Raw genomic sequence first — 23373 nt, 5'->3', positions numbered from 1 at the left:
GAAAAGGTATAGGTAGGTGGATTTTAATAAAATGAACGCAAGCGACTCCAGTCCTTTGGAGAGTCAGGTTGTTCTATATTCATGTGATATATTGCATTAATTAACTATGTCGATTTTAATCATTTTTATATTCCTACGTGATTTATAGTTTCAACCAAAATCACTAATTTTATGATCCCAGCAACGGTTTAATTAAATTACGGTGAACAGTTGCAATAATTATAAAACTGCGAAGACAAAAAGTACCTACAAAGTTTTAATCATAAATTGTTAATATTATGATGAGCCCTTTGCTACTCCGTTACTTATCCTGACGGGGGTGGATAGCATTAAAACTTTAACATCCGGTTAGCGAATTCGACTAGTTTTTCTCATTTCGTGTGTCGTACCTCTACCTAATATAGATGATGACTTATAAATTGGTTGGAGCGGAATATATCAATCTCTGGATTATTTACCACCCCGAGTCGTATAACAGAGTATAAATTATTCTTGTGAAAGAAAGGGCCGTCCTGGGCGTGATCCTGTGTGAGGTCTGAAGGGCCGTGTATAATTATTGGGACACCTTTTGTTCGAGCAGCTGCCGTTGCTATCGAGTTGATTGCATTGAATTGACTGAAGTGTGTTTTTAATATACCAACGACCAATAAACGTTTATTTCGATAGGTAGGTAGTCTTCAGCAATTTTTGATAACTGCTGCAGTTCATCTCGAGATTAACGATGGATAGAGATTAAAGAGAGAGGATTGTCTCAATCTATTTTTAATAACTAACAACACGTCAAACGGTATAATGAAGAAAAATTATCTAATTTGTAGGTAAATCATGTAACAGAAACAGAAAGATGGGGGAATTCTTCCACCGTCGTTTCGACACTAATTAATTGATAATTATACAGTAGAATAAAATGAATGCTGTACGTGTTTACATAAGAAACGTCTTTACCTTTTTTAATTAATCAAAGAAGACAAGCACGTTTTGTACTCTCATCACAGGAGAACTTCTAATCGGTCGGACACCAAGTGTCAGGCCAGCTAAAGATAAAAGACGTAGGCATTTTCTTCCACAAAAGCGGTTCTATACCGTTCCTTATTTGGTCCAAATTTTACATAGCAAAGATTTGTATACTTTTTTGATTCTACGGTAACAATTCCTAATTGACGACGGGACACTTTCAGATTTCTAGTATTGAGGGTCAGCAAAAGCAGTGGCAACCATGTCGTTCAACGAGCGAAGGAAGTAAATTTATTCCCCGATGATCCTTTAATGATTCTTAAAGGCCTTTAACATATCATATTTTTAAAGATTCTTGATTAATTCATGATACATTTTTCTTAGACTATCGAAAGAATTCATTAAAAAAATGTCAGATATGATATCCTTAATTGAATTGTTAAATAATCTTTAATATTAAGGGTTCCCTAGTGATACTCCATTAGGATATTCAGACATACTTTGAGGTTTCCTCACTGCTTTTTAAAGAGTTTTTGCAGATACTTACAGGCCTTTTACGGGATCCTATTTATAGACACACCTGAGACATCTGAGGGTTTTTTTTTCAGAATGTCAGATCGTCAATCCTTCACAAATTGTTGAGATTATTTTTGTTTTGAGATTTTTTAGATATCTATCAGAGATTTTGCATATACTGTTCAATCGTGGTCGGGCTTTTAACCCATTTGATCAAGCTCACCGGTAACGAGACTATAGGTACATTCTTTCTAATACAATCGCTCATGAGTCATGACCTTCTAAGTATCTTCCCGAAAACAGCTAAGATAATTCAAGGGCCGATTCTGGTATTTGCTTCATATTATTAACGATTCTCGAGATCGTTTATAATTTTGTATTGCTGTCTGTCTGTCCGTCTGTCTGTCCGTGTGCGCGATAACTTTGTGTAGAAACGTCTGATCGCTTTGAAAATTGATAACCATGTTCTTAAGGATATAAGAAAGATGGCTATTTTCGGCTACGTAGACTAACGGGCCAAAAAGTTATAGCCCAAAAACTGCCCAAAACCTCCAAAAAAGGGTTTCTTTTATAATTCTTGTTACAAAGAACATATGCATATCCGGTTTTCTCTTCTCTGTTAGTAAATATTCCTTAAAGCTCAGACAACTATGCAGATGAGTAAAACAAAATTGCGCATGCGCAACCCAACTTTTATATTTGCGCAATCTTAATTTTGTTATATGTTAAGATATTTAAATGAAATGTTGTACGTAGGCACCTCACATAAAAATAATGCAGATCAAAAAATTTGTTTTTATTATACCTGAATCACAATCTCCGTTTTAAACACTCAAATGCGTGCGAAAAAAGGCCTTTAAAACACACGTGCTTTAAAGTTGCTGTAACGATACTTCAAGTATGACTTTTGAAACTGTCATCTGGATGAAATAAAAAATCCTCTTAGGTCGCTTTCTGTAAATGCAGAACATTTCTTTGGCTTTTGTACCTATCCTTTGGTTGAAGCTTTCACAAACGCGCGTAATTTAGGGTATGCTTCCAAATCTGTTCCACTTTTTAATCGCAGCATTGCTTTAAAGTTTTGAATGAATGCACCAAAATATAGAAGATTTAAATACCTTTGACATTTCCTTCATATATGCCAGCATTATCGATTAATTTAAGACTGTATTCGTAAGTAACTTCCTATTCATCCATGGAAACAACTTTTCATATTCTTTATAATAGGCTTTACTGGAGTTGGATTTTACACCTACCAACGTTTGTTTAGATTTTACAACAACCGATTTAATGGACGGTGTATTATCTTTTTCAATGGAAATCGTTTAATTCACCAAGACGATGATTTTTATAAGCAAACGTCAAGTGACATTTCCATGGCAATCGTGAAATTACGAACACCCAGCCCACTTAATTAGACATGTATTCGAGTATAACGTCAATATGACTTCATTGTATTTCCTATTTTTAAATTATACTGCAGGTATAATAAAAAATACTATAAGATACACGTGTATAATTGGTCTTTAAACACTTGCAACGTTAAAGGCACTCCGCTTTGCGTCGTGCCCTTAAACTCGTTGCGCGTGCTTTAAAGACTTGATTATACACTTGTATCTTAATATACTATTTGCGCACGCGCAATCCGATTTTTTGACATCTCCGTTAGTTATGAACCGAATTACATGAAATTTTGTATGCATGCAACTCGAATAAAAGTCAAACTAATGCCGAATCAAAAAATTTGTTTTACGCATGCGCTATTTCAAACTTTTTATTTGTTCAGATATTTAATTGAAATTGTATATATACGGACCTCGAATAAAAGTAAAACTAATGCCGATTCAAAAATTTGTTTTTTTCACTACTAGTGTCTGATGACATGATTATTAACCTTTTTTCCACTTGTAAAGTAGACTTTCTCGGCATTCGTTCAAAGTGGTTAATAATATGGACATTATGAACTAGTAGTCAATAATGAGAACCGTCACGCTGTCACTTTTAGAAAACGCAACCCGAAATTTCGCTCAATAAACGTTTAGACAAGTTGTGTGTTGTATGGGCGAAGATCTCGAGGATTATTCGGTATTCAGTTGTATCGGATTTTTTCTCAAGAATTTCTAAAAATCTTCCAAAATTTATCTCAAAAATTTCAGAGGCACTTGTTTGAATCTTGCTAAGAATTTAGAAATCTGTGAAGATTCTCTGTGAGATACTCCAACATACGCGTGAAGATTATCCTAGAGTAGATAAGCGGCTTCTGGGATAGGACCGTGTCAATTTTGACCGAAAAGGCAGCGTTTCGCCTTCTTTTACAAGAGGCTTCATCAGGACAAGAAAAGAAACAAAATATAAAATATAATAAAATATTGTAACGGACTAGTTACAATCGTTTATTTATTTAATAACTTACTTATAATGAAAACTAACTTATCCTTGTTAGAGACGTTTACCGGACGCTGGACCAGGGAATTGATGCCCCGCCGTTTTTGAGCAGAATGGGCGTTGCTCCCGTTGGCTCACTGGTGGGAGTGATATATATTTTACTTATTTTATTTTTATTGCTACTTTGTTTCTTTTCGTGTCCAAATGAATCTCCTTACGAAAGTAGGCGAAACGTCGACTTTTCGTCAACATTAATACGGTCCTATCGCGGAAGTCCTCGCATCATAATGACTCTGACCGTGGAAGCCTCCGCTCTGAAGTTGATAATATATTTCGTATAACGTCAAGGGTAAATTTGTACCCTGATTTTAACAAGACACTACTCGATGCTAGCGGCTTCGAAAGGATGTTTTTTAGCGTAACACAACGAAGTTGAGGTAACGCTTGTGTGCTCGATTTTCCGTCTTCTGTTTCCGAAGAACCTGTTACGACGATAGAATTAACTGTATTAAGCAAAGCACAAACAATGGACGTTTGAATTAAAAACTAACCATTTATTTAAAATGCTATTTAATGCAACTCTTAACAATGCCTGTCTCATTATATGTCCACCGTCTCGCGCTCTCTCTGCGAAAAGTACAAATAATTTAACCAGAACATTTCCAACTCGATCTGTCACTTTGTGGACCTAGGACAAGAAACCGATACCTGAGAACCTTTTCCTCTGATGCGTTGCGACTTGCGAGTGTTTGGGGTTAGTTGACATATTATAGCCCTGTGGAAGTCGCTCCTGTGAAAACCATTGTTCCTAACGGTAAGAGTTTTGTATCAGGCCCGTAGCAAGGGGTACGCCAGGGCAGGCTGAGCCTCCCCAGAAAAATTTTAAGCCTGCCCTAGCCAGATTTCCGAATTTCTCATTGTATTTTACTAGTGCGCTAAAATATATAATTATTACTCTTGACGATGATGCGGTTATCAATTAAACGAACATATATCTATGTATAACATGTTTTTTTAAAACCTGCAACGCTGCACTGGTATACAATTACGATATATCAACATCTCAAATGGCCGAGGGCGTCTCGTGAACTCGGTGGTTTATCACAAATATTTGGTGAAGCTTTGATCTTTTAGCGCATTTTCCAACGAAAGCAAACATATCTCATATTGTAAACATTAGATGTGCGCATGTGCAGTCCCAACTTCATTGTTTATGACAATATTTCTTCGAAATTTTAACCATAACATAACATACATGTAGTAAAAATCGAAAACTAGAAATGTCATTCGCAAAGGCAAACACATCGCACATAGTAAAAAGTCAAATGTGCGCATGCGCAAACTGCAAAATGCTTTTTTACTTATGAAAATCTGTGAAAAATTTTAACCATATACGCTTCTATTACGAGGACGATTGAGAAAATTTAATCTGGTTAAGAACCGGTGATTAAAAACTTTTAAATTTAAAAAAAAACGCAATGCAAAGTACTACTTTATTTTGTTGTATTTTTTTCGAGCATGTTATTAAATATAAAACGTAGAGGATTGCACTTGTTCCAATGATATCGAGAATATGCCTCCAGACTGAAATCTCAAATGTAGGTAATGGCATTTCTAGTTTTAAAAAAAACTACTGGCTTTATTTTCATAAGCACTTATTAAAATTTTTATTTTGCAAATAACCACTCGGCTGGCCTAAATTAACAAAAAATTCAAAATTTACACACGTGGAAATTTTTTTAAACAATGAATAATAATCTAAAATGAAAACATAAATTTCTCAAAGTGAACTATGACTACATTAAATGTACCCTGGAACGAATTTAGTGCTCATCAAACAGCACAGACGATAGTAGATATCAAATGTCACTTACTTTTACACACCTGTTCTTTCACGGTAAGCAATCGCAATCCTCTACGTTTTATATTTAATAACATGCTCGAAAAAAATACAACAAAATAAAGTAGTACTTTGCATTGTAACGCCATTTTGACGTAATCTTGAACCAGTGGCATAGCAAACACACGTTTATGTATGTTTGCTTCATTTGTTCATTTTCACTTATAATTGAGAAGGTGATGAAGAAGCGCATTATTGAGTACTTTCTTTTAAATAATCTTTTGTGCAAGCAACAACACGGATTCGTTCCGGGAAGTTCGACCAGTACCGCTCTCTCAGATCTAATGAAAAGTGTGATAAATGGGTTTCGGAGTCAGTTGTGGACGGCTAGTATTAATTGTGACTTGTCTAAGGCTTTCGACGTTATCGACCATTCCTTATTGTATGATAAACTGTTCCACTATGGGGTTAGAGGTAATGCTTTAAACTTAATAAAAACCTACCTAACCGATAGATCACAATTTGTGGAAATATCGCATACATCAAATGGCCGTACAATGTCATTTCAATCAGGTCGACATATTTTGTCATGTGGCGTTCCTCAAGGCTCTGTTTTGGGGCCCCTCCTATTTATTATTTATGTTAATGACCTGCCCCATAATATTGTAAATTTAGCAGCCTGCTGTGATGTGATGATGTACGCGGATGATACCAGTTTTGTCGTTACTGGAACGAGTATGAATAATCTTACCAATAATATTAAACAAGTTTTAGAGCAAGCTCGTCTCTGGTTCTCTGAAAATAGACTGCAAATAAACATAGAAAAATCAAACATTATCGTTTTTGGCAAATCACCAACATTACTTCATGAAATATATTTTGATAATCATAAAATTTCTTTGGTAAGCACATGTAAGATTTTAGGTCTCAATATTGATCGTGAACTAATTTGGCAAGAGCATAGCTCAGCTTTAACATCAAAACTAACAAAAGCGTTGTTTTCTCTTAGGCAATTAAAACGAGCGTGTCATCAAGAATCACTAAAGATGACATACTTCTCATACTTCGAATCTCACTTAAGATATGGTTTGTTATTTTGGGGAAATTCTAAATTTGTCATAAATATTTTCAAGCTGCAAAAGAGAGCCATTCGTGTTTTAGTTGGTATAGGGCCTCGAGACTCGTGTCGCCCCCATTTTATGAAATTAAAAATACCAACTGTATATAACTTATTTATTTTCGAATGTGTAGTTTATGTACACTGTAATGTTCACTTGTTTAAACGTAACTCCGACTATCATGCTTACAGTACAAGACATTCCCAACTCATTAGAATACCAATAGCTAAATCTTCAATTATTAATAATTCACATATAGTAATAGCTGTGAAGATATACAATTGCATTCCTCAGGGTGTAAGGTCAATTCCTTCACTTGATTTGTTTAAAAAAACGCTAAGAATCCGACTTAATTCCTTTGTTTTTTATTCTTTAAAGGAATTCTTTGATATTTTCCAGGAGTTTACGTAGTTTAGTATTTATTAATTTTTAACTTTACATGTATATTTATATTTTCTTGTTGTTTGTTTACGCTTGTTTATAATGTTTGTAAATTTTTTGAATTATTCAACACCTCTCTGGTAAAGAATAAAGGTATCTATCTATCTAAAATTTGTCATGGTTCAGGAATAGGCCGCCTGTCCTGTATGTTTGTGATCCTGTCCTGATTATACAGTCTGGCTACGGCCCTGTTTTGTATAGTTTAGTTTATTTTATTTTTACTACTATTTTGTTTCTTTTCTTGTCCTGATGAACCCATTTATCGTTGAAAGTGTTGAAATTTTAGGAATCGATTGAGTGAAAAGATCCCAACACTTTTATTCTTGGCTTTTTAGTTCAGGTTCTGTATTCTGTTGACGAAGTGATTTTTATTTCTTTAATTTTTGCCTTTTTAGTATTTTATATACGCGCACAGTGAGTGACAAGTTTGAGAGTAAAGATGACCGCACCAACATTTGAGTGCAGGAGATATGGGCTACCGTAAGACTATTTTCAAAATGTGTACTGCACAATCCAATAAGCATCCGGCACAATTTATTACCAACATTGTAAAAACCTTGGGGCTAAGAATCGAGTTGGCCCCTGTGTTTAAATTCAAGAAAAACTGATTTTCTAGGTCAGAACAAATTAAAATTGGAACAGCACAATTTAGCACAACACCAGCACTATTTAAAATTTTTCATTGCACATTTTTTAATTGCGGGAGGCTTTGGAACAAACCTTGCTCACCTATTGCTACATGCAAAAATTGTTTTTCCATTTATTATAGCCTAACGTCATGGACCATAAAACATCTAGCAGCCACTTATATCTTATTAAGATATGATTTCCTGAATTTACACGCTTCTTATGTTGAGTCGATTCTTATCTACAGCAATATACACATTTCATAAAGAAATACCAACATTTGAAGCACATATAATTCCCTACCTATACAAACTCAATTTGTAATAATAACACCTCACATGTTAGTCTTATTGACATTCAGTGGCGTTTCTTTGATTTGCTATCCGCATACCTTTCTCTCGCTTCCTTCAATTTATATAAACAAGGATATGAATGTAAACCTAAAAATATACTTCCAGTTGTTAATGGTATTATTAGCAATTTGGAACACGCTATGCAATTTTCTTTCGAATTCTGAACATATTCGCCTGTACAAATTAACGTTTAATTCCACAAAATCACGAATTCAAATCATATTTATAGCTTATTCATTTCAATTTACCGAAAAGTAATATGATTTCCCGCCTATATCCACATATATATTTTCCATCCATCAAAAAAGCGAACCGTTCGCCAACTATAACGCGTGCTTTACGTAAACACGACCAAATTATTTAAATTAGTGCTGTTCTTTTAAAATTAAAAACAATGGGTTCAGCACGAGTGCCTTAAACTTAAAGCGCATAGGTGGCCCGAATCAGATAAAAAATCTGTTTCAAATTCTCCAATTTGCGTCGGAATCTGTTTACGATGTGACAATTAGGTATTCTTTAGTGCTAATACCTTTGAGATGCCGACAAAGACTAACGCCGGAACCTAAATATAACAAGAATTTAGTATAATTTTTTGTTCACTGTCACAATACGGCCAACGCGTTTAATGGATTTTATAATGGCAATAAAGTATAAACTTGTAATTTAAATAAAATTTTGAGCAGATTTATTCGACTAGATTCGGGGAGTGACAATAACAGCAGTCCTAATGTCAATTTAAATACTGCCATTGTGGAGCCACCCCAAAAGATAAACGTTTATAAAAACTAATAGCCAAAGGTATGTTTAAATGCCTATATCCGTGTTAGAATTGGTACCATTGCGGAACGTTTAGATTAAATTGAATGATAATTACTGCCCCTAGATTATAGATGAGCTGTATGGGTTACGGGTGGTTTCCATTGAAGATTTTAGAAAACAACTTAAACGTCTTCATTTCCTTTTCCTGTGGCAGCTGTGAATTGTGAAAGTTTTCCTGGGACAACCCTCGTCTATCTACGTGAGAACAGTGAACACTTCGTCACTTTGTCATGATCCATTAAAATATACAGTAAATGAATTAAAATCTCATTCATCGTAGTTATCATCAGCTGACTTAATAAATCTTAGCATATTTCTGTGAATGGAAAGCCACGGATCCCACTTTACAATTCACAATTATCTGTAGTAGATAAATGGTGTTTTCACATGTCGAGAAAATTATAGGTTGCGCGATATTAAATACAATGGAAAATAATTTTTGTGGCATTTTGGTAAGACACCCAAGTTATGACGTCACCCATAATTGCAATCTCAAAGCCAACCGCCAACTCAATCTGGGTGTTCCATCAAATCGTTTCGCCTACACGTAATAAGAAGAAACGGAATATATTTTATCATGTAACGTTGAGGTAAATACAATGTATTTGTACGCAAAACGCCGTTAGTTCAGGTCACCTACAACTGAACCAAGATCAACATTGCATATTAGATACAATAAATCGGCGGTGCAGAGCAAGTCTTTAAATTTTTCTTGCAAAATGGAACAAACATTACGACTATTGACAGCTGCCACAATGTGTCATAAACGTTTAGTTATTACCCTGCACATTTTGTGTTTTACTGCAGCAATAACGTTTCGTTTAAGTACGGAATTATTGGTTGCAATATCTATAATGGCTTATTGTAAATTTTACTCGTCTTATCTTTTGTAAAGTAGTCGGAAGTTATGACATGTGCCACATGCGGCATTTTCAATGTCTTTACGCTGGCCTACAAACCATAAAATAAAGGCGATTCTATTTCTATTCGCCATTAATCCAATGGTTTAGTAAACTGCCTTTTAACGTGCTTTAGCTTTACAACCTTTCCTTTGCGTCTAAATTATCATAATGTATAAGCATGTATAAGTAATGAGAGATATTGAACGTATTATGATAATTATGAATACAACAAAGTATCACGGTATCGCTTAATTGATTTGAAGGACAATGCGCATGTAGTAAAGCAACAATGCTTCCTTATTTTACGTTACATACTGGTCTAATTTTTTGAATAAGAAATCATCCATCGTATGATCGACAGTAAACTCTCTCTATATTTCTTGTTTTGAGGACAATTCTTTCTTGTTCCCTAAAGAGCATGTACACCATATTCCAAAGGTCGTGCATTTAGAAAGTGCACATGGACGGACAGAACGAATTAAGCAAAACTATAAAGGATATACAGGGTGTTCATTTGAAACCCTCCCACCACTGATTTATCGAAAGCCATTGATTAAAGGAAAAAACGCAGACACATCAAAAAACGTATCAAAGTGGACAACTTTTTAACCAAAAACTACTGCACCCCCTTTCACCCTCTACCCCTAGGGTCATTCCCTTAAAAAAGGTCTTTGAAAGTCCTTTATTGTGACGTTTGATTTTTTAAAATCGGCCGAACTGTTTTTGAGGAAATTAGAAACAATTGTATCTAATTTATTTAATCGGCCTATCGAAAATATCGCTTATTTGTTGCTATGGGAAAGAAAGAATTTAATTTGCTGTCAGTTGCCTTTGTGACAATCTTGGGATAGTGAAAATTAATTTATTAATTCAGATTTTAAGTTTCTCGAAAACGAATCAACCGATTTTTAAAAATCGAGCGTCAAAATAAAGGGCTTCGAAAGACCTTTCAATCAAGCTCTGCGTTTTTTTCCTTTAATCAGTGTGCCTCTAAAAAGGGCTATCATGAAAAGTTTTTCATTTCATTTTAGTAAATGAATCTTTCCAATGAGGTGTTATTGGCCGGTGAGAACTTCTGCTTTTGGGACTGAGAAACAGAAACAATTTTTCTTTAAAGGGTTGGATTTTTGACTAGAGCTGTGAACTTAATATTTAAAAAGTTAAGCGGGTTTTGCGTCTTCCAAATGTCAAGAAAAATACCTCTATTTTAGAATAAGGAATCGAACAACACTCGTGTTAAGGGTTTTAAAAAGTTGTTTCAGGTGCAAAAGTACGATAATCCCCTTACTTACAAAGTTTCTTAAACCTTTGCCGTTTGGGGTGAATATATGTTTTGTAGAATTGTAAACTTCCGAATAAAACGTTGGATGGTCCTTCAAAGGTACAGAAACTTTTTATAGTAAAATTTGTGAATTTAATCTTGGTGGTAGTTAAGAATTCAGATTTTTCCGAACCCTTTCAAAGATTTATTAAGGGACATTTTGGTGAGCTCCCATGATGTTAATTAGAATTGCACACTTCTTTAAAAGGTTATTATGAATATAGGGAAAGTTTCTATAATTCTAACTCTGAATATACAGAGTGAGCAACAAAGATTGAAGCGTGCCGCTTCAGCTAAATTGGCAATGTGCCGCTCATAGCATATGTTGATTTGATACAAGATACGAAATACGAATAGACGCACGTCACTGTGACAGCGCAGAACGTCATTTTCGTATACAACTCCATACAAAGAAGGTAGTTTTGATATTAATAGGAACAAGCGGTGATGACGCACGCTTCAATCATTGTTGCTCACATTGTAGAAAATTAAAGGGGTTCGTAGAAAAGAAATCTTTAGGTTATTACATTCAGTAATATTGTTCATTTTCATTTAGAACCCTTTAATACAGTTTTTCTAAAACCTTTAACACGTTTGCTATCGCTAGCGAGTTGCAGTTCCCCATACTTCTTGCAATTATAGCAGCTGCTAACCAACAAAAGGAAAAATTAAAACTATGTAAAAATTATGAGATTTTTGACCAAATATAGGTACTGCTCTCAAGCCACACTATGACTTTTCTCGGGGAGAAACGAGCAATAACTACCTAAACATTATCTGGTGATATAGATCGTATTGAGACAATTCGTAGGTATTTGCTAATTAAAAATGGAATACGTTTTAAACATTTATTCATTAATAGCAACACAGATTAACTATCTGTGATAGCAGTTATGACAATTACTATATATCGAGGTTCAACGGTTATAATAGAGCCGCATCATACCATCATAGTCATCATCATGGAGTCTATCTCGTCCACCACCCATATACGCGGGGTACATTATAGCTTCCTTTACGTTTGAATGTCCCAACCCCATGGAGTGACCCAATTCGTGGATAGCCACGCTGTAGAAGTCATAAAAACCTAGAAAATTCAAGCATTAGATATTATAAGATCGGTATAATTAAAAAATGATTTACCCTCTTTGCCTTCCAAATCCCACTTTTCGGATAAGTCGAAATGGATGTCGCCATCATCAGGGAAGAATGCATGGGCTAAGGTACCATCTGGTCCATCAAAAGGATAACTGCGGAATTTATTGTCAGCAACTGTATTTGCTTACACCACATTTATACTAACCCATCTCCATGATTATGGCTGCCAAAGTAGGAAACGATATCAGCTTCCGATTCGTTGTAGACGCGGGTGAAAGAAAGAGCGCCATATGGGCCCCAAACTCCCAAAGCGGCTGCAAAGTAGTCTTCGTATTGTTTTTGGGTTATGTAGCTAGTTCCAGTTCCAATGCTATTAATAATAACGCCAATTACTCAAAGTTCGTTTTCAAAAGGCATACCTGTATGTTAGATCTCTCTTGCTCCAGGCTTTGTACGCATGGTATCGCTGTTTGCCGTTCTCATAATCGGCAACACCACAACGAGGTTTCTTGGTAAACTATAAAGGAAATGAGTTTTTTTTGCTTGTTTAATCCGTCATTACCTCAATGGTAGCTTCATCTATAACACCAGTTTCGGGAACGTTGGCCATTTTTTGCAATTTTTTGATGGCATCAGATAAACTTGCTCTGTTTTGAAGATCATCTTTTGCTGCGTATCCAAATCGCACCAAATAATTATGCTAGATAGATTTAAAAGAGTGGTTAGTTGGTACGTAGGGATAACAAATGATAAAAACTTACAACTTGATCTTCTGCGCTAATTGCAGGAGCAGCGTACGCGCCTAAAACAAATTGCGTATTATTATTTTAATAAAATAGAAGAAAAATGTACTATACCAGCGGCGAAGATAGCTAAGGTAACGATGAGTAAACCGTTCATGGTTATTCTTCGAACACCTTTCGAAAAGTGATTCTAAATGGCATGGAGCAGCCTTATATACTAGAGACTGAAGAGGTTTCGATAAACCTTTTTTGTTATTTGATAAGTTGATGAACGAAAATTATCATTCCTCATTAAAATCGACGTACCGTAGTAAGTGAAATTGTGTAATTTAGAGTAGTCCTCGAAGTTAAAATGAGTGTTAGACAAGATAACAAATTTATCTATTACCCCAACAGCACTGACTCTATTGTATACTGTAACGTAAATTAAATTACCTCGTTTATTTATTTACACGCAACGATGTTGGAACTGAACCAAAATGAGCCACAATTTGCGTATATAGTAAACGACAATTGTTCTAGAATGTTCTTAGAAAGATTCGGAATGTTTTAGAATAAACACGTCATTTTTCCCGGAAGGATTGCGACACATCCGCCTATGTTGTTTGTCGTCGATGACTATTCTTTCATGGTGACTCGGTGTCTATCGGGATTTCTGGAATATTCGCTACAATATGATTTGCACATTCACAAAATTATATAACTGTCCCATATCTAAGCCAGAATTATTATTTGAATGACCTAGCTTCTAAGACAAATTATGCGTTCTATTGCATTACGAGAAATAACGGACCTAATGACCTATTGACGCAAATGTAATGGTTACAATTGGATTGGATCGTATGTAACCAAACGTTAATCAAGGAATCAACGAAAATAACAAAATTTACCTTTGAATTGTGGTCCTAGCGGCCATCTGAATTCACCAGGGCGCGACCTGCAAATCAAATCGTAATATACCTACTTACAGTTCCGGAGCAAATACTAGTTACCTCTAGTTTCCCTACTAGTTTCCTCCACGTCGAGGCCACTTCCCTTTCGCCGTAAGCAGCTGATGGTCAATTATTACCTTAAAATTGTAAAAAATAGAGAACATCCAAACCGCGAGGAATTTGTTGAAAATGTAAGAAGGGCACGCGTGCACATCATTGGGCAAGGGAAGCAAGAGCGGGACTTGGTCTGTCAGACCGAGAGGTATTGCATCTGTCAATGACAACACGAAAGGCACTTGTGATACGGAGAATGTGAGAGTACTGGGGAAAACAATGGTCAAACACAGATACTGCTGCGAGAAATGATGTAATGTGATTGTAATGATTTGAATGCATAACATAAAATTATAACAACAGTATTGAGAAAATATGTAGCATGTAGGCTTCAAGAGGGAACATAGAGGTTAAAAACAATTTTTGGGGAAAATGGATCAGGTAAGCAGGTACCAACATTCTAAGAAAGGGTGACATACACAGGATTTGACTCATCTTTGGTGCAATAAAAACCTTTTGTTAAGAGCAAGATGGAAAATTACATGGCCTTGTAGGCAAATTTAACTAAGGACAAAATATGTGGAAATCATTGAATCGCAACTCGTATATCACACATAGATTCTAAACCGAAGACTTGATTAGCGCAATCTTGCCTCAAGATAGGTAACTCGCTCCTAGTTTCGGGGTTTTGAGCCTACAGTTGAATGTAGAAGACACATTGATTTATTATTAAACATGTGAAAAGCAGAGCGCGCGCATGCGCAGAAGTAAGGCTTGTTTATGAGCCGATTTTACTGAAATTTTAACAGTAGTAGCTTTAGTGGAGGCAACTCGATCGATTACATTAAAAAAGTTAAAAGCTGCTTTTGCGCATGAGTAAATTTCTTATTTTTGGATTAATTTTTGTGAAATTTAATGGTACCTTTTGTAAAATCAAATTGAACGTCCAATTTAAATTTCAAATAAATAAAAGCTAGACAAACCGTGTAGCTAAAACAGAATAATATAGATTATAAACAATTTAACATTTGCTGGTATCTCAGAAACTGTGTGCAAAAGACACACTTAACGCTCAACCAACCGAATGCCTTCGTGAATTGATTTGAATTGAACGTAAAGATTTCACTGGCGTTCAAAGGGCATGTGGAGGCATTGAAATTAAACAAGACGTACAATAATAATAAATTTTTGTTGGAAAGTACAGCGTAAAAGGAATATGACCATATGATATAATTGTAACGAATATTCCACAAATCTCAATAGAGATCGAGGCGCCATCAGAGATTAGTATAATCGACGATAAAGAACGAAGACAAATGCGACGTAATCTTTCCGAAAAATATGAAGTCCTATATAAGTAAATCGAACTGTATTGCAGTCAGTTCCAATTTCAACGCTATAGGTACCCAATTCAGAAAATAAAATTTATTCTGCTAACGTTAAAAATCTTTAACCATGTCTTTACATTGTAACCTCTCACAAACTTTTAACTGAGATGAGGGGCAAGTTTTCATTACTTACACAACCTATTTTATTTTTTTTTCTAATCGATTAATTAGGTACTACCCGAGAAACCCAGATTTTATATTTCTCAAGACCTCGGGAGCTATTTTCCTTCAGTGGGTAATAATTTTATGTCGTATAGTTCTACAAATGTTCGTTAAAACAACATGCACAATTATTACGAACCAAATTATTAACGCTGTTTACATTTTGAAATACTTTGTATCAATCACGTGACTAATATTTTTCCTTACCAAGTTACCACGTACCTCCTGCGGATAATCCTATTCTTGCTACTCCGTGGTAAAATGAATTCAAAATTTACCCATTTTTAGCGCATTTCCACAAAAATTAAAAAAAACGCGCTATTGTGGCCACTTTGTCCGTCCGTCCGTCCGTCCGTCCGTCCGGCTGTCCGTCCGTCCGTCCGTCCGCTCGTTTTGCGACGCTACTAGTTATTTATCTTAAGAGCTATTGTTCTACTTTTTTCGCTATTTGGTTCGTTATGGTGTCGAGGCTTGCACCAAGGAAGGAATTTTTTCTGCGTTTATTGCTAAAAAAGTTATTGTAAAAAAACCAACAAACCGTTTTTTACATGTTCCATAATTTTACACTTTTGCCGTTTATTAACCACCCTAGATATTATTTATAATTTTGTATTGTTGTTTGTCGTCTGTCTGTTGGTCTGTCCGTCTGTTCCTTTGCCTGTCTGTCCCTCTATCTGTCCGTGTGAACGATAATTTTGTTTAGAAATGTCCGATCGCTTTTACATCTCCGTTAGTTATGAACTGAATTGCATGAAATTCAATATGGGCATAGCCTTAGCCATATAATACGCAATGCCAAAAGTTGAGTCGAATCGATTCAAAATTCACAGTGCCCTTTTCGCATCTCGACAATTTATAAACCGAATTGCAAACTTTTTTTCTTATAAAAGTATTTGAATGAAATTTTATACATAGGCACTTGGAATAAAGGAAAATCTAACGCCAGTTTCAAAATTTGGTTTTGCGCATGCGCAGTGTCAACTTTTTTATTTATGAAAGCATTTAAATAAAATTTGATACATAGGTGCTTGGAATAAAGGAAAATCTAGCGCCAGTTTAAAAATTTTTATTTGTTACTCAGTTGTAAACGTTGATTAACAAGACAAAACGCAAACGGGTAAACGTCATGTTTAAACGCTACTGACTTGTAAAACTGACAGCAGACCTGTAAAACTGACAGCAGACCTGTAAAAATGTTACAAGTTAGTAATCGAGTAATTTCATTGGCCAGAATTAATGCGAAGTCTCTGTTACATGGATAACATGATATTTTAGACATTTCTTCAAGATTAATTTAAGAACTAATTATTTACGTTTACAAATGAGTAACAAATAAAATATTGTACATTATACGCCAGGTAATAGTTTTTACTGGCTCTAGGAGATGACAAGCTCGCCTAACGGCTCGCTAGTCAACTTCTCCTATCGCCAGTAAAAACTCACTTACCTGGCTAATAATGTAAAATACTATATTTTGCCCATGCGCAGTGCCAACTTTTTTTATCTATGGAAGCATTTAAGTGAAATTTGATACTTTGGCGCTTGGAACAAAGGAAAATCTAACATTAGTTTCAAAATTTAGGTTTGCGCATGCGCAGTTCCAACTTTCTTATTTAGAAAAGCATTGAAATGAAATTCTTCTTATAAACTGAAATTGAAATAGCATGTCAAAAATGGATTGCTCATGTGCAACGTTATCTTTCATATTTGTGGACGGATTTTTACGATTTTAACAGAAGTTGCATCTTACAAATGGGAAATGAATGCAAGTGGAAATGCGCTTTATGTAAATCGTTTACGATTACTTTTTAATTTACTTTATCGTAAACTGTTACAGCACCAGCCCATTTTCTGTTATTTCAATGCCCTTTTGAGATTATTTGAAAATCTGCCAATTGTAATTATTACATCACTAACCAACCGGTGCGCGGTGGTTCGACCGCGACAATGCTCATACTTTGGGTTGAAATACAAATAACAAGCCTTTATAATTAACACAGGGGTCGCGGTCAAATCACCCACCGTGTCGTTTAGTTTTAATAATTATATACAATTATCTGTTTTGAGTGACTATCTCTATGATGAAATTCTGGGGTGATATTCCGTTTCTCGCACAATCTTTTGTGCAAATACATGCACAACTAATAGGTACATACAGTGTAAACTAAAGAAATGTAAAATTTTCAGTTATTTTAATCAAACCATTAATTGAGGGTCGTGTAGTTTTGTATATTTAACTAACACACCCTTAAAAGTTGCCATTTGAAAAAGTAAACGCGATCGAAATCATATAATTGCAACATCGTACACTACAAAGAATCCCCATCAATTTAAAAGAGAGCATAGGCAACATATTAAATTATATTTGTAAATAATTAAATAGCAGCTTTTATGGCATTCTTTAATAAGAGTGGGAATATGATTGTAAATAATAACGAAAACATTATGCGCTATCAGTCGATCTTTGACATGCGAAGGTACAAATATCCCTATACACTACATTACTAGCCCAGGGATTCATTATCTGATCTGTTTAATGATAATTTTGTTTGTAACTATTCATTTGGTAAATTGATACGTGTGTATGATAAATGATGGATGTATTATTTAAAAACCACTATGTCGTTTTAAATGTAATCCATATCTACAGGCATAAAAACATCTTATACATATATACCTAACCATCAAAATCATATTAGCTGAATTAAAAGGGCAAGTTCTGTTGTAATACGCATTCTTTATACACAAAATCCCACAAGGGCCTCTTTCAACCGGGTGTCAACCCCTAAAACTACAATATCTCTATTAACTATTGTATAGTCACTCTATTAACATGTATTTAAAGCTATTGTCACAATGGGATTTTGCCCATGTCCTTACAACATTAACTTCGCCAAGGTTTATTGTACGATGTACAGTTCAAGCTCTAAACGATCATCAGTTATACTTTACTCCTAATTGAATGAAAACCGTGCAACTTTGATAGATACGTCTACAGAAAAAGGCTACTTATTTCAACGGATCATGTATGTCACTTAGTTTAACATGTGACAGATGCATTACAAAATTAGGACACCGACGGGTGCGTTATTTAAAAAAAACAAAGCTATCCAATTTAATTGAACGTAATTGATCATTATTGTTCGGAATGATAGATATGATTACGTAGATTAATTGCAATCTAATCAATTGAAATGTACGTTTAATGTGAGATATCCTTATGTAATTAATTACCGATAATATGCGAAGGACTTGGAAAAAGGTTTGCAATGCGTATACGTAATATAGTAAGTGTGTCCACGTTTCTATTCGTTCATTTTGAATAGCATTTTTCAATTAGGTAGGTAATAATTATGGGGCATTTTACCTGTTTCTTATTTTTCTTGAGTTAGGGTAATTCTAGGGCCAAAACCTTTTGCAAAAAACGAGCAACAAATCTCATTTAGGGCCAAGATAGGTTAACGGATCAAATTTCTTCATTTAGCCCATTAATTGAACCAAGATTGAATTGTCGTGGTACAACAGGCGCTTACGGTATCTAATCAGAGTTTATGTTTGTCATCGTTATTATAAAAAAGTTGTAAATCAGCATATGGATGATGAAAGCGCATTTTTGGTAATGCAGATCAGTATTTCATTAGCAGAGTTTAAAATTATCGATCTCACAAGTAATCTAACTCAAGACTAGAGCCTGCTCATCTACACTACATCAGAAAGCTTTTAGTGAAAATTTGAAGTCTCTAGCTATTGTAATTGCTGAGATCTCAGTCGGACAGTCAGCCAGCCAGCCATAACGATTTTTTTTCCAAAAATGCGCTAAAAATCAAGCGATGTACCTATTTTTCTAGCTTCTGTGCCATTCTACAAAAAAGGGCCTTATTCTGGAATCATTTATAACCCTAATTCGTTACAGAGAAAATTACTAGACTGCTCATAAGAGGATATGAGAAAAAAGGAATTTGCTTTGGTTTATAATTGATGGCATTATAACACCGTATAATAAAATTTGCACCAATTAATATGAAAAGGGGGCGTTATAATATTGAAATCGGTGGTTATAAGTGGCAATAAAAACATGCATGCACTATAAATTTTCACAAAAAAGAACGACGTAAACGTAACCTATACTTAAATACACACACTTCATTAGCATATCTAAAGTATTTTATTTGTGGGTATACCAAAAGGATCATTAGAGGGGAATTATTATAAAATGGCTTCCGATCACTTCCGTGCACGTTATTGAATTGTCATTCCGTAACAAATAAGGATAATTATGCACTATTATTTTCTATATGAATTGAAAGGGGATAAGTTTATGAAGTAATGAACAATGGGTGTGCGGTATGTACGATTTAATTTACGATTGTGCAGTAACGATTTCATGAATAAACCTTTTTTTTCTTTATAAAATTTCGACAAAAAAGCCTTTCTTATGAAATTCCATTTTCTGCCCATGGCTTTGTTGTAATGTAATGTATCATTTTCCGTCGATAAATGAAATGAAATGAAATGAGATCTAGAGGCAATGTATAGTAGGTAGATACAGGCCAAAAACGGACGGAGATGAGCTCATCGGTTACCATAGGATGTCCGCAGGGTAATGTGTTGTCTCCTGGTACTAGACGCGCTCCTCTGCACTCTGGACTCGCGATCGTTTCCAAACACCGTGAAAGAGCTCATGCAGGGGGCTCTCGAACAGGTGGATAGGTGGTGCAGTAGCCATGACCTTTCCGTTAACCCGGAAAAGAGCGAGGTTGTTTTTTGTTCCATTTACGAATAGAAGGAGAGCGTACCTTTGATGGGCTCGCTCTTCGCGGACATCGACTAGGTCTGACCAGAGGCCTATTTCACTTTTACTTTTACTTTGCAACTTTTTACTTCTCACTGCAATTTTGAGTTAATATTTTGGTCCACAAAGATAACACTCCAAATATGTAAAGTCGACATGAATAACACACTCCCACCTGACCTGGAAGGGGCAAATTTAGTGAATAAGCAAAAAGGTCACTGCATGTCAATGGACATGTAGAAGGACTTTTGGTTGTACGTGGGGTTGGACCCTCGACTGGTATATTGTCGGTACACTGTAGTGATAAGGCCAATAATACTGTACGGTGCCCTGTATGGTGGCCTCCACAGGAAGAAGCTAAAAAAAGTTCAGAGACCCCCTTGTCTGAGAGTCACTGGAGCCATGAAATCCACGTGTCCTCGCCAACGCGTCCTAAAGTTCGTCTCAAGCTCCTTTAAAGTTTTTCTATTCAATTTTTCTTTATGTTCCCCTCAAGTGTTTCCCAGACTTTGACTAAACCCATTTCATCATATTGTCAAGTACTTCTTATGCTCTCTGACAGTTACTACAAAGTTCCCCGCAAGTTTTGGAATTCCCTTTATGTCCCTTCCAGATTTGCTTAATTTCTTGTTAAGCATTTCTTCTACTCCCCCGAAGATCGCTCTTCAAATCCCCCTCAAATTTCACTCAAGCTACTACCAAATTTTATAAATTTGTTTAAAAGATATTTTAAATTCCCGTAAGTATATTTGCACTCCAATAGCACTACGCATTTTAGATAGAATTCAATGAGACTCGTTGAAAGGTACCAGTGACGTATTTTGTCACTTCGTTATCGGAACATTTCCACTTGAACTTTTGATACGGCCGGCAGATACTCTAGTTGAGATGTTCCATCCTCCGTTTAAAAAACACACTTTTCCGGTACTTAGTTCTCAAGAAATACTCGTATAACAGATATCGACAGATACCGAGCGCAAACTACCTTTCGTATTTAATTAGCATTATGTGTTTCTATGGCCTTCGCCATTTATACATTAGCTAACGCTTTTGATTCACCAGAATTAAGAAGGTATTACTCGCCCCTTGATCACCACAGCCATATATTTTCAGACTTGAGGATCACAGGCAATTTTCTTGTTAAGAACATTACACCTAAAGAAACTATTTCAAGTATAACAAAAGATGCTCTTATACAATGCGATCAAATATGAGTGCGGTTGAGTCACCTTTGGAATTTTTGTTTGCATGAGAGAATTCGTATTTAACTTAAACTTCCAAAGGCGACTCGACAGCAACTCATTTTTGATCGCCCGTTAGTCTTAATCTGTCTTATTGCCCTTGAAATCAATATGACTAACTTCGTCGATTTAAATAGGTTAAAGGGTCCATTACTATTGCCATGTTGTAATATGGTTTTTTATAGTGCCACCTGACAGAGGGAAATGAAATAATGGGGAAGTTTCAATAACCAATAATAAAATGGCGTTTATTGCAACTAAATAATTTTATAATTTCAGAGTTTACTATAGGCACAAGATAAAATTTGAAAGCATTGTTTTATTTAAGCTATTTTAAACTCAATTTTAACTTTCATATCTTAATTTCATTCACAGTTTTTCAAAATTTGCCCTAAACTCAAAAATGTCGCAGTCGAAATCACGAAACAAAATGGCTGAAATGTTTCCTATCTTTTAAGAGTTCTGACTAAATTTCATTCTGAACTACAAATAAAATACCTGATCCAGCTGGTTTCCATCAGCGGGCAGGGTTTCCAGGATCGAGGCCCAGTTTCCACGTTGTGCGAAGCTGATTCTTTGGAAAAGATGACTTGCAGCTCGACGTTCCCCTGTGACTTTGGTTATTCTCTCTCCAATTGTGTTGATCAAATCCAGCCTTTCTTCTCTCCGGTACAATGATACGGTTTTCTATTTCTGCGTAGAGCTTGCGTTTAGCTTTCTCTCCCAATCTTGCAGCGCATCCGACAGTGAAGTGCCGTAAAGGTAGGAAGGGCAAAGGAGTCTCGGCAAGTGAAACCCAACACATACAACGAAGGACAAGGACAACCAAGGAATCAGAATTAGTCCATCGACTCTCTTTCCATCTGATCTTGAGCATTCTGCTGGTTCTTCGATGGGCGGAATTTCGGCGGTCCTAAGACCTCGTTGAACAATGTCATGAACTACACAGATATCAGCAACATTCAACAGAGAGATGCCCACATGTGGTGATGGTATGGCTTTCAGCCAATCTCCAGCATGTTTAGTGGCATTCGCGAGAAGCCGTGCACGACCTTTTTGGTTGTTTTGGTTGTCTTTTGTTGTAGGTGGGTTCAGTTTTGGGAGTTCCCAAAACTTTTGTTTCTGTTGTTTTGTTTTGGACCATTTTGAGGTTGCTTCTGCCAGTGTTGCTTCGTGATGAGAGGCCAAAGGCGAGAATTTTGTCAATTTGACTGTCATACATGTGGACCGAAGCCAAATAAGGCATGACGTAGTCTGAGACCTCCCATAGAAATTGGTAAGGCGATTTACTTCCGTGATGATGCATCTAGAGATAAATTCAACTTGTCTTGAGCAATGATTTTGAGCGCGGAATCGCATTTAATGCGTAAATCTTCCTATCGGAAAGAGGATGCACACCATAAGAAATAGATTATGCGGGGAGTTGAAATGGATACTTTAAGAAAATAGACTGCTGAGTGGGCACCCAGTCGCTGACCAAAAGTTTTCTAGTTTTCGATCTTTCGTATTGGCATTCTTCGAATTGAGTCCACACACAAAGGAACCCCGAGGAATTCGACATTATCGTGTTTCAGAATAGTAATATCAGGAGCTACCTGCTGGAAGTGTTGTCTTCGGCCACCGGATCGGCTCCAAGATGAGTTGTATCACAAGAAACTTTCTGGATTGTTTGTAGGACAGCTTCTGG

General features: G+C 35.7%; 1 protein-coding gene across 1 annotated transcript; it reads right to left on the bottom strand.

Annotated features, from left to right (window-relative positions):
• Positions 1 to 12110: 12110 nt before the first annotated feature.
• LOC116177205 (matrix metalloproteinase-9-like) lies at positions 12111 to 13339 on the bottom strand. Its single transcript, XM_031496106.1, has 7 exons — positions 13232 to 13339; positions 13136 to 13176; positions 12937 to 13074; positions 12794 to 12891; positions 12580 to 12744; positions 12420 to 12526; positions 12111 to 12363 (listed from the first exon to the last, which is right to left on the bottom strand). Exons 1-7 carry the CDS (start codon positions 13272 to 13274, stop codon positions 12194 to 12196), a joined length of 762 nt encoding a protein of 253 aa, XP_031351966.1. The 5' UTR covers positions 13275 to 13339; the 3' UTR covers positions 12111 to 12193.
• Positions 13340 to 23373: the final 10034 nt, after the last annotated feature.

This window comes from Photinus pyralis, unplaced genomic scaffold (genome assembly GCF_008802855.1).
Source record: "Photinus pyralis isolate 1611_PpyrPB1 unplaced genomic scaffold, Ppyr1.3 Ppyr1.4_LG7, whole genome shotgun sequence".
In the NCBI taxonomy this organism is placed as follows: domain Eukaryota; kingdom Metazoa; phylum Arthropoda; class Insecta; order Coleoptera; family Lampyridae; genus Photinus; species Photinus pyralis.
This window is presented reverse-complemented; position numbering and strand designations above follow the sequence as displayed.